Source organism: Empidonax traillii, unplaced genomic scaffold (genome assembly GCF_003031625.1).
Source record: "Empidonax traillii isolate 1590-97213 ecotype Southwest subspecies unplaced genomic scaffold, ASM303162v1 scaffold379:size601899, whole genome shotgun sequence".
Lineage (NCBI taxonomy): Eukaryota > Metazoa > Chordata > Aves > Passeriformes > Tyrannidae > Empidonax > Empidonax traillii.
The window spans coordinates 355,193-367,795 of record NW_020955572.1 but is presented as its reverse complement, the minus strand read 5'-3'; the positions used below and the strand labels follow the sequence as shown (position 1 = coordinate 367,795).

Sequence of the window (12,603 nt, the reverse complement as noted above, 5' to 3'; positions counted from 1 at the left end):
ACTGTATTTGTAATGACAACACTTAACTGGGACATGTAATGCACCTCCATTACTTCCCTGTTCTAACTTAAACAAAAATCTGGGGTTTTGTTTAAGCCGTGTAAACAGCTATTTCCTGTAGTACTAAAAAGGAAAGACAAGCTGAAGAAGAATAAGAAAAAAACAATACTGAAACTTTCTTAGGACCCTTAGAATATAATGTTCTTCATATTTAACGTTTAATTTTCTTCTTTGAGAGAAATCGCTGAAATTGAAAGTAGTGGTTTTCAATTGCATTAATAGAGTTCTTGGGACATTTTCAGTGTGTACGTTTCTTTCCCCGACGTTGCTTGGCTTACAGTGGCCCCTAGTGCTGAATCTCTGAACTTCCCGTGCCTGTTGTAAGATGAGGGGATTTGGCCTTTTTGGCCTTTGTTTTCATCTTCAACCATAATATCTGTCTTTACTTTTCAAAGTTCATTCTTATTCATCCAATATTTGGCATTAAATATTGATGCAGAAAATATTTCATAGATATCTGTACTACTAGATAAGGTTTAATGACAGGTAGCAGTTATTAACAGAAGAGAGTAACCAAGATGACTACTGATTTTTGATGTAATTTGATATCACCCAGAATATTCATCAAGTTGAAGTGTAGCACTCAGCTAACAAATCCCTATATACCAATACTGGCATTTTCTCTCTTTTTTTTTTTTTTCCCTTCTGCCTTGTTACAAATAATTTTAAAACTTTAGTAATATAATTTCCCTTTCAGAGAAAGACAGTAAACAACAGTACATGAACTCTTGGCTCTTGTGATCTGGACCTTTAAAGTGAAAAACTTAGCTACCTGTAATTCAATTGGTTTTTCTCGTGGAAAATCCTCTTTTACAAGCATGGCATATTTTGCCTTCCCTACTGCAGTAACCCTCACATGCAAAATTAGATAAAAGTTTTTTTTAATTACCTCAGGGTATATAGTTAAAGGTCCAAATTCTTGTTAGAATCTGGTGTTGTAAAACTACCATCTCATTTATTCTACTCACTTCAGAATTGGAGCAGTCAGCGTGTGAAAGAAGTTCAGATGTATACTCCCTAACTTCTAAAGATTGCGAGTTACATTACGACTTGCTGAGTTTTATGTGCCTTAATAGGCACAACAGTGCTTTTCTGAGAAACAGTGAAGAAGAAAATCTACCCAGTTTTTCAGAATGTTGTAAAAAATTATAAAGTTTGTCTCCTTAAGAGAAGACATTTATTTCTGTGAGTTGCGGTTGCACAGACTACTCCCTCGGACAAACATGCACCACCAGCATGTCTTTGGAGATAGCATTTAAATGAGAGACAGTTCAGATCTTTCAGTCTTTTCCTGCAGTGTTGAGCCAAACACTGATTCTCTGTGAGAATTTTACCTCGGTGCTATGGATGCATGTGAATGAATAGACACCTAATAAGTGAATGGACAGTGGATTGTATTCCCTTAGTCTATCTTTTCTAGCAGATAATAATTGGTGGCATGCAATAAAACGAGGTTGGTTGATCCTGAGTAGCTCTGCAGACAGGCAGGGAGTGCTGAGGAAGCTGCTGCCTTCACTTTTGACCTGTTGGCAGAACTCACTCAATAAAAGGACTGGTACAACATAACAGCAGTAAAAGAGTAACTGGATGCTATGCCTAGAGATGTCTCTCTTCCTGTATTCCTGGCATCTTCATGGTTTAATGGTCTCTTACTCCAGTAGATGCTGTTGATGTTGAGCTCCCTTTTGAAGCACTTTTTGGCTTGAAGTACTATCCAGTTTCAAAATTTCCATTTAATATTTCAGAAAATGGGATAAAAATGTGGCAGCACATGAAGTAAAGTTTCAAAAACTAGAGTGGATAGAAAGGCTTCCCTGAGTGGAGAAAACTTACAAAATGCTGTTTTGAAAGTGCAGCATAGTTTTAGAAAGAGATTGTCATATTTTCCCCTCTCAGAAAAGGTATAACCCATCCAGGAGGAATTAATAAAAATGCTCCTGACAGAACATTAAACATCATTGCTCAGGGAGTGATCTGTTTGCCCTAACACAGGCATCTAGTTCCCTTCTGGACAGCATCATTTATGATGCCTGGCCTCCAGCCACTGCTGCAAGAGGTTACAGATCTGCTGTAGGTCCTATTTCTATCTGTCAATGCTGGGAGGATATGTCAGACGAATTTGGGCATCTCAGATGTCACTCAGTTTAAGGAGTCTGTGTTGCTTCCAAAATAACTGTAATAATTCAGTACGGCAGTGCTGAATCACATTTGTCATCTTATTTCACTAGTTCAGATGTTGTGGGTTCAAGCTTTTCCCCATCTGTCTGGCTTGTTAAACATTCAGGACACTAGTGCTTGATTTTTCTCTTATGTCTGTAAGAAGCCTAAAAGTCCTTAGAAAGGTCAGGAAACGAGAGGATTTTTGTTCCTTAACTGATCTAGAGAAAATCTTTCAGCTGAAACTTAAGAATTTTAAAAGTTGGACACATTTCTTTACAGTCAGATGTGTACATTGTGCCTACAGCAGAGCAGCCACACCTGTGCGTGGAAAACATGATGTGTAGTGCCGTTAGGTTAGTTCTGGTACCCAGGCTAAGCAAGAGGTGTTGCGTGGCACTGCTCTGTTCTGTGCCTGTCCCACACGTCCTAATGCAGTTCTGCACTGTGAAGGCTGAATGTAGACTTCTGAAACCACAGCTTAGTCCTTATGAAGTACAAAAGTTGACTTTTAGTTTCTAAAATCAATACTTTATTCTGAAATATGAGGCTATAATCCAGGGAAATAGGCAGGGAAATGGGAATCGCCATTTTCTGTGGTCATTCAGTATGACTACAATTTTTCTTAAAGCTAAGGTCTACTGTAGCAAGAAGAGGGGAAAAAATACAGACATTTCATTAAATATTTTCTCTGTAGCGGCTGTTTGATGTCTGAGGCGGTGAGATGTTTCTAATATTGACAACAGTCCAGTAAATAAAAAATGAACCCAAACAAAAATCCTCCAAACACCCTCACCCCCCTTTCCCCCAAAACAAGGAAGTAAGTACATGAAATCAAGGATAGGGAAAAACCCCAGTATGTTAGAATATCTATGAGAAATAACTGTTTATCTTATTTGACAAATTTTTATCATGTGTTCCCATCTGTTCTTTAAAAGCAAAAAAACCTGAAATTTCAGATTAAACAACAGGTCATGCATAATGTATTACTTATGTAGTTTATATTTCCTGGTTTCATTTCTTGATTTCCTTATTAATAAAACCCTCACACTCTATAAAAAAATAAGGATTTGGTAATTACCAGTATTAATTCCCAGCTAAAATGTGACTTGTCACATATAGCATTATGTGTTTAGTGTTGGTAGAGTCAATGACACGAGTCAAATTCATTGTCTCTTCATCAAAGCTTAGAAATGTTTGAATATTGCAGTTTGTTTCAGGTTATTATAAAACGATCAATCAATAATATCTACCTTTGATCAAAATGCAGGTAGAATTATCTGTTAATTTACTTATAAAAATTAAATCCAAACTTGTGAATCTCAGATTTTTGTTCAAGCTCATTTGCACTTGATGCTTTTTGGGTGCTGTAAGAGACTATTTATTCTTGATGAGAAACCAAGACTGAATTACTTTGTTTGCATTGAAATCTCTCTGCTTGTAAAATGAAAAAATCTCCACCCGTTCTTTTGGAACCATAGTAAACAATTTATTTTTTCCTTTTAGTACAATTTTTCATCTCTTTTTGGTTGCTATATATTTAAGTTACTGTAGAAGCTGAATTCACTGGCTTAGGATAGAATAGTTTAAATTTTAGCTTCTAAAGATATTTAGAAAGAGTAAAGTCCTAACTACTGTATTTATTTTTAGTTTTTTGCTCAATGCATTTTCAGCAATTTTTGTTCTCCAGCAAACTGACTAAATTTATTCGACTGTATTTGAACAGCTTATTCAACTATACAGTAAAGCTGATTCATATTTAAATTATGAAATCTTTGAGCAGTTATAAACAAGTTCTAAAGCCCCACATCCATTTTGCAACTGTGTACAAATAGAGATTTATGCTGAAATAATGGTTTTGGCAGAAGGCAAGGATCTCCTGGCAAAGGCTTGACTCAAGAGCAGGCTTTCAGTTACAAGACCTTCTCTGGTAGTAGCAACTTTCTCCTAGCCAAGTCTTTTGCAGGGAAAGGCCTGCTCATGACCATGAACTACACAACAAACAAGGTAGCAAACTTGGCAGTGGTGCTTCGAATTGAGCTCGCTCTCCAGGTGCCACAGTATGGTTAAAGCTGACATTCCTGTGAAACATGAGATTTTTGCACTTAATTGCTGACTACGTGTGTGCTAGAGCTGGTCTTCCTGTGTGGCTTGCAAAAAATGTCATTAATATATGTGGAAATGTCATCACTGAAATGTGGATGCCCTACTTACAGCACCTGTCTTGCTGGCCACAGGCACTTCTCAATGCCTGCTCAAAGACTGCCATACTGCTTGAACCACATTCCTTTTAGCTTTGGTGTTCCCTGTCTTTGTCTTTCACTTGATAATTATGAACTATGTTGAAGTCTCTCTAGTTGTGAAATGATTTATGTAAGAAAAACTCAGAACTATGGCTTTGTATTTCTACTGGCTAGTATTTCACTCTCAGCTTGTTTGATTAACCTGCTTGTGGCATTATAGTGCACTCAGCCTGAATGAGACTGGGCATCTATAAAGAGAAAACTCTAATTTGCACTGCATAAGCTTCTTTGCCTTTTTTTCCCATCTCTTTAGAGTGTGGTGGTCGGTTGAAAGCTGAAACCAAGCCCAAAGACCTGTACTCACATGCTCAGTTTGGTGACAACAACTATCCAGTTCAGGCAGACTGTGACTGGCTCCTGGTGGCAGAGCGTGGCTATCGGGTTGAGTTAATGTTTCAGACTTTTGAGGTTGAAGAAGAGGCAGACTGTGGTTATGATTATGTGGAGCTCTTTGATGGTCATGATAAGACAGCAGTGAGACTTGGTCGATTTTGTGGATCTGGGGTAAGTAACCAGGTATAAAACGTTTTCTTTTATTTGTATGACAAAAAGAGGAAGAAAGGAGGAGGAAGGAAAGGGTCAAGAAGCGATGAGGTACACTTTATTACACCTTATAATGAAGGATCTAGACTATCTGCTTCAGGTTTTGATCGTTTTGGTTTTTGTTGTTTTGGTTTTTTTAATATAAATTTACAGGCTTGTAGTACAGTCAATCCCTTGAAATATTTTCAACAATAAATATTCTTACCTATTTTTGAGCAAAGTATTGTAATGTTATGTGAAGCTTTAGGTAGCTGGCAGTGGAGTGTTTATCAACACACCAAAAACATGTAGCAACTTTTTCAAGGTTGGAAAGTACCATATCAAAATTCTTTCAGTTTGAATGAAGAAACCATATTTAACAATGGGAGGGGTGCTTGGGAAGTATTTATAGTATGCTTATGTACTACTTAAGTCTGATTTTAGGGATAAAAAAGTACTCTTAAACTGGTGATTAATGTGGATCTTAAGAAAACCCTGAAATCCTATATGCATCTCTGACATGTTTCAACTGTGAGACATGGAGGAATTTGCCAGGTGACATCGTGAAAAGACTGTGTCCTATTTCTCCTTTTAGACTTTCGTTGTGAAAGCTGGTGCAGTGATCCCACAAGTCCTTATCTATTCTTTATATGTGTGCCAGTGCAAGCATGCTTTCATACATATACCCTTTGCCTAGATAAATAAATTCCTAGCCTATAACGGAGAACTGAATAAGATAGAAGTATTCTGTCTGATGATGTCAGATAACATCTTGTGAGACACAGTGGAATTACACGATGATGCATATCAGGAAAAGAGAAATATCTGTAAGAAAAACGTGTGAATAAAGAGGATAAATAGACAGAGTGGACAGGTAAATTATTTTTTTATTAATTTATTTTAGCCACCAGAAGAAATTTATTCAGCCGGAGAAGCTCTTCTACTTCACTTTCACACTGATGATACAATCAACAAGAAAGGATTTCATATACGATACAGAAGTATAAAATATCCAGATAGTGTGCACACCAAAAAATAACACAAGAACCTCTCTGTCAGAAAAGGAGAGTGAGAAAGTAAGAACGCACAGTAAAAAGGAAGGAGGGCATGTCTTTTTTTTAAATTGAAGTTATTAGCACAAATGTTTAATATAAGTTCAGTTGAATTGCTGACTTACAAGACCAGAGACTGAAATAAAATATAAGAACAAAATCACCTATCCCAGTGGAATAGTCAAGATGATGATGTCCAGGCTCTGTACTTGACTGTCTCTGCAAAGCTTGTGAAAGGACTGTGCGTGCAGGGAGAATATAAAAGCTTTTGTTAATGGTTTGACATTTGCTAGAACTGCGTGCAGATTCAATCAGTTGCATTCGAGGGAAGTGACCCTGTAGACCGTTCTTCCTTCTGACAATTGTGTGGTGTCTGGGAGGAAAAAAAGCTCTTTTAGGTCACACACTCAAAATACTGTCCTCCTATCTAGTTGCTTTGACTTTGTATCCTGCATAGAGTGTGTACAAGGACTTGAAAGAAGATATGAAATGGGAAGCTCTTCCCTCACTGTTCTGTGTTTTTTACAAATTCATCTGTCATATCAGGTTATCAGTGTTTTAAACTGGAAAATCCTACTTCTGAAACATAACTGATCTATAGAGTATTTTGTTTTACTAATAACTGAGAAGTCTGAACTGTTACATCAGTCATCCCTAGTGACCAATCACTGGTTGACTGGATTTGAAGAGGTAAGCATCTGAAAATGCTTGGTTTACTGGTTAAGTAAGCTATCTCTGATGATGTGCTCTTATTTTGCACTGAATATAGAAAGAGACTGAGTTGAAAACCTGTCCTGAATCAAAATCAATATCCATGCAAAAGAGAAATAATCAAGGATCATCTGAAACTCCTCCTACTGAATTTGTTTTCAGCAGTACATTTGAAAATACTGCTAAGCTTTATTTCTTCAAACCTTTTTGTGAATGAGCTATATGCCTGGTTTAGCTACTCAGATGTGAAGCTGTAATAGTATCCAAGAGGGAAGTTTCCCAAAGACAGGGTTTTTTCTGAGAGTAAGTATATCCGTGATGGTTAAAAAGCAAAATAGAACAACAGACCCAGGATTAGTTTGATATCAAGAGTGAATTCCTATGGTGCTATTCTGTGAACATTGAAAACAAAAACAAACCAAGAAGTTTTAGACTTTTGAGCCAACAGTTTGCAGATCATGAATGTCTCACTATACCTGGCTGCATCTGGAAAAGGAAGGCTTTACTGCTCCGAGGGAAAGTGGGTTGCAATGGCAGCGCTATTCCTGTGGAACAACTACTACTATTGCCTTAGAATCCTTGCACACGATCAGACGGATCTTCCTGTAGATACACCTCTAATTTGATAAATAATTGGACAACTCGGTCATCTTAAAGTACATTAACAAAAGGATCTTCAAGCAAAAGCCCCATCTTCAGAGCAAGATCATCTGCTGTAAATACACTGACCTGCTTTTGATGTAGAGACATGTTGCATTTAGAACTGAGATATTCTATGTGCTTTAGGCCATACATGACTTTAGTCATAATGTATATGCATTATGTAATTATTGTATGAATGAGTGCTCCAGGGGAGTGAGATGTATTGTATGGGTGAAAACGGAATTGTTTCTTTACGTGCCAAGTTCTATCAGGACCCTGTTTGACTGTAGCAACTTTTCTTTAAAGGCTTCATAGACAGATAACAAGGACTTCTAGTTGGCAAGAATCAAGTTTAAATGAAGTATTATGTTTCACTTACAAGAAATATTTTTTTGATATCCTTTGATGTAAGTTGCTACTCAGATTAGCTTAGTTTTTGTTTCCTTACTATGAACATACATTGGCACTAATAAACCTGAACTTTTTTATAAAAATAAAACCCAAATGTCTGTATATTTGTCTTTGGTTGTTTTACAGCACTGTTACTTCACGTATATGTTTTCCTTTTTAGACAGCTGATGTGTGTGAAGTTCAAAAATTTAATAATTTCTGTATTTTTTTAATGCTGCTCCACTGTCTTTTTGGTTCATTTTTCAACATGTTTGCACAGGAAATTAACCACAAACATTTTCTCCAAGGTCTTTTACTACAAAATTCAGCAGAGATTTTACTATAGTTTAAAAAAATTAAGTATGTATTCTTAACGTTGTTACATAATGTATCAACTGGGTGGAATTCCAATGCTTAAACTTCTTACAGGAAAAGCAAGCAGCAACGGAAGCAGTCTCTCCCTGGCATGATTAGTCAAAAAGAGTTGGGAAAGGCTGAGGCTGAGAGCAAAACCAAGTTTTCATGTTATCTATTTTCCACTTTTCTGTTCCAGTCTCTCCTGTAATATTATCTCTCTTCTGTTTGCTAAACAAAATATTTTAAGTCTTCCTTATCTCTAAATTTCTCTTTCTTATTCCCCTCAGGGTTACTTTAACAACCATATGATTGAGCCAAAATCATTGTTTTTTTGAAGGGATTTTTTTGTTGTTGATTCATACAGGTCTCTGTATAAATCCCACTGTCCCAGGATAAATAGTGCAACTGGAGTGGATGGAGAAGAGGTTAGACTAGGTAAGCTGAGGGCAACATAGAGTGTATTTTCAAAACCCTGTGGAAGGTGATTCTTTACAGTCATATCAAAGTACTGGTTTTGAGGACTGCACGTCTGGTGTTACTCCACATGGAATGTGTAGAACCCATAAGAGAGTAGCTGCCATATTTTTGAATACAAAGTTTGATTTTGTTTCTCTAATTGTTTATTCCTTTGTAGATCCCATATGCTTAAGAGTGGTGAAAATGCAAAAGGTGTTCTTAAATGTTTATCTTAATTATAAATGGCCCACATGGATCATATCTTTGCATTGGCCGTGATCCTAGTCTGTGCCTCATGGTGCTATCAGATGCTATTAGAAACAGCTATTTACAAGTCTTAGGAGGTTTTTCCCAATGTAATGAAAATGGCATATGTAATGAACTCCTCACTTAAGGGAGTATGCCTTATAAATAGGCTAACAATAAAAGAAATGAAAAAAAAATATTTTGATTTTTGAAATAGTGAAAAGCACTGTGGGTTAACCATAGAAACCCACTTTGAAATACAGAAATTTGTTCACAACATATCCATTAAAGATCTTGCCTTTTGTTCAGCAGTCAACAAAAAAGAAACAAAATTCAATTCTAGCTTTGAGACCTAGTTACAGTGCATTTACTGATAACATTCCCAACAGAGAGAAGATGATACTCACTTATTCTGCTTCCTATTTGACATAAACTTTTTTGACTGTGGCAAAACTGATGGATTTAAATTACTTTTCCTGTAGCATAGAGCAAAGTTTTCTTCTCAGCTACATAAAGAGCTTCTGGCATGTGCTGAGTCTTATTCTTTCATGCTGTTAAATTCAGCATAAGGTGTTATGTTGAATATGCTGGTTCTGTGTGGCTGACTGGCTCTTGGAGAATTTGTCTGCAGCAGACCATATTCTGTGATCAATATCATGCTCAGATAAGATGGAAGGTATGCATGTGAGAGGCTTTCCTTCTGTTCTTAAAAGAAAAAAAAAAAGAGACAAAAAGTAAAAAAAAAAATAGTAAAAATCATGAGTGAGAGCCAGTTAAAATGGTTGCCATACATAGAAGCTGTGAAGGTCAAGCTGAAGTGAATAAAGCAAGGTAGGTGCACACAGAGCAGATATTCTGTTCATTGCTGACCTCTTCAAGTCTACAACATATTTGAGTAATCTTGCCTAGTTATGAGACCCATGAAACAGCGAGTTGACCTAAGCAAGGTTGAGAGCCAGATCAGATCCTTAACACAGTATTGCAACATTACTTTTTCTTTTAAAGCAGATTGCTTTTGAACTGCTGTAAAAATTAGATTGATTGGGTGAAAGCTTTATCCAACTGGGGAATCAGTTTTGCGATTTTGCTATGTTTTCAGGGGTACAAGTGGCACACCTTATTTTTTATAACAGAGGAAATTGTTCTTGACCTCACCTTGCAGGCTGTGTGCTGCAGCACTGTAGAGCGTGGTCACTGTTGAGGCACGATGGAACTTTCTTTTATAATTAAATGGTTATGTTCTGGCAAAATTTGCAGATCTCAGAGTTTAGGGACCTGGTATGAGTATATAGTTTCAGGAAACTATTCAGTCTTAATATAGACCTGGCTGGTAACCAGAGGGGAATTTTCCTTTGACTTCAGTTCTTAAATTGGGTTCAAATGAGTAATAGGAGAGGATAGTTTATATCACAGTAACACATGATCATACAGATTGTCACAGCCTTATCAAAGGACTTGCTCTTATTTTGATTTTATCATTGATGATTATGATTCAGTTATTAAATTATGGTTCTAAAAAAGAAGGAGGAGCCAAAACAAATTGCCTGTAAAAGCAAAATATAAAGATACTGCAGATACAACTACATTACCTTAAAAAAATGTAGTATCCAAAGTCAACACTGTTGCTGATATGTTATTTTTTCAATGCATGCTTCGTATTCTTTAAGAATGCTTTATGCTGTATTGCTTTCACTTACCTGAAGGAACAGTTAGATGATTAATTACATTGGTTAGTGAATTTTTCAAGCAGAGAATGGAAGACAATCTAAGAAAGTACTTGCTTTGGTCCTTAATAATATGTATCCAGAGTAACTACCTGTTTGTGAGAGGGAGTAACACTGAGCTATAGCTCTTTTAGGTTCAGGGTTTTTTCCCCTCTAATGCTCCCAAGTTTTTCTGCTCTAAGCCGAATACTTGGGACAACATTTTAATGTTATTCCATGTGATCTAATTCAATTAATCAAAATAATAGGCAGCTGTTCAATACTGATATTTTATGGGATCAGGATAAAAGTCTGATTAAAACAAAAAGAACAATGGAAAATGCACTTTGCAAGTTATTCCTTGTTAGCAAATGCTCACATTTACCCTGGTTCTCATTCTGACTTAACAAAGTAAACAAGATGTGGCAGTTGCAAAAAATATTTAGGGTATACTTTTTAATAGTTCTATAGATTAACGGTGAAAGGAAACAGTAGCAAGGCTTGAGTATCTGTTTTGATCCTATCTCTTCAATAGTTTTCTCTCATTTGTTTTATTTGTAACAAATCTTATCCAAATCCAAGGTTAAATGATATTTTATATATATATATATATATAAACTGTTTTTATATATAAAAATATTTTATATAAAATATATAAAATGTATTTATTGATATAATATATATTTACATTTATATATATATGTTAGATTTTGTGTATGTGTCTTCAAAGACCTTCAGATGTAGTAATTCTTCCTCTGCTGTTGGGACTCCTGGAAAGGATCATGGAATTTTTACATATATGTTAGAGTGTGTTTACCATGTGATACAAACATCTAGAATAAAAGTAATGCTAATAGTTGTTGGGAATTTAAAGTCTTTTAGAGCATGCTCAATGACCTTTCCTCTCCCTCTATGGTAATACTACAGTCAGTGTTCTCTAGGCACATGCCAGGTAAGTGGCCACACAATGAAATGCAATGAAGGGAAGTTGTGATGAAAAGCACATTTTGGCTCTCATACAGCATGTGATTCTCACACAGTAGAGTAAGATTGTTTATAGCATGTTACAGGAATATATACAGGGTAAAAACAAAAATAATTTGAACAATATATTGTAACTAGTAAAGGAAAACAACTTCTATTACAATATGATCTACACTTGAAACCTGGACATTTTGAGTCAAAATTTATATATAGCTGGTGCTGGCAGTTGTTGAGATGCTTTTACTAAGATGATGTTCAAAAGAGCTGGATGGACAAAAGCTGACTTTGAGATGTCTTGGGATATTAATATGCTTGACTGCTTTACATTGTTGCTGTCTCTTTGGATGGTTGTGATACTATTTATTTTCATTAGTAAAATCCTTGGCCTTGGCTATGTTATATAGGAAGATCACATGGAGGTGAGAATCACAGAATATACCAAGTTGGAAGGGATCCACAAGGGTCACTGAGTCTAACTCCTGGCCCTGTATAGGACCATCCCCAAGAGTCACACCATGTGCCAGAGAGTATCATCTAAATGCTTCTTGAGCTCTGCCAGACTTGGTGCAGTGACCACTTCTCTGGGGAGCATGTTCTAATGCCCAACCATCTTCTGGGTGAAGAACCTTTTTCTAATATCCAACTTAAACCTTCTCTGACACAACTTCAAGCCATTCCTTTGGGTTCTGTCACTGGTTACCCTAGAGAAGTGATCAGTGTCTGTGCCTCTGCTTAGCCTCCTGAGGAACTCATCGACTGCAAGGAGGTCTCCCCTCAGTCTCCTCCAGGCTGAACAGACCAGATGACCTCAGCCACTCTTCCTACGGCTTCCCCTCATTCACCATTTTAGTTGCCCTCCTTTAGACGCTCTCTAAGAGCTTAATATCTTTCCTGTATTGTAGTGCCCAAAAAGGCACACAATATTCAAGGTGAGGCTACATCAGTGCAAAGCCGAGCAGATCAATCATCTCCCTTGAGTAAGGTTGACAGTTCCTATCCAGTTATACATTTCATACCATA

General features: G+C 36.5%; 1 protein-coding gene across 1 annotated transcript in view; it reads left to right on the top strand.

Moving 5' to 3' along the window:
- TLL1 (tolloid like 1) overlaps positions 1-7,946 on the top strand; it is a 130,776-nt gene extending 122,830 nt beyond the window's left edge. The window contains exons 20-21 of the mRNA XM_027893081.1: positions 4,774-5,024; positions 5,947-7,946. Of these exons, the coding sequence (XP_027748882.1) occupies positions 4,774-5,024; positions 5,947-6,081 (386 nt within the window). The 3' untranslated portion in view covers positions 6,082-7,946. The remainder of the gene's footprint in view (positions 1-4,773; positions 5,025-5,946) is intronic.
- Positions 7,947-12,603: the final 4,657 nt, after the last annotated feature.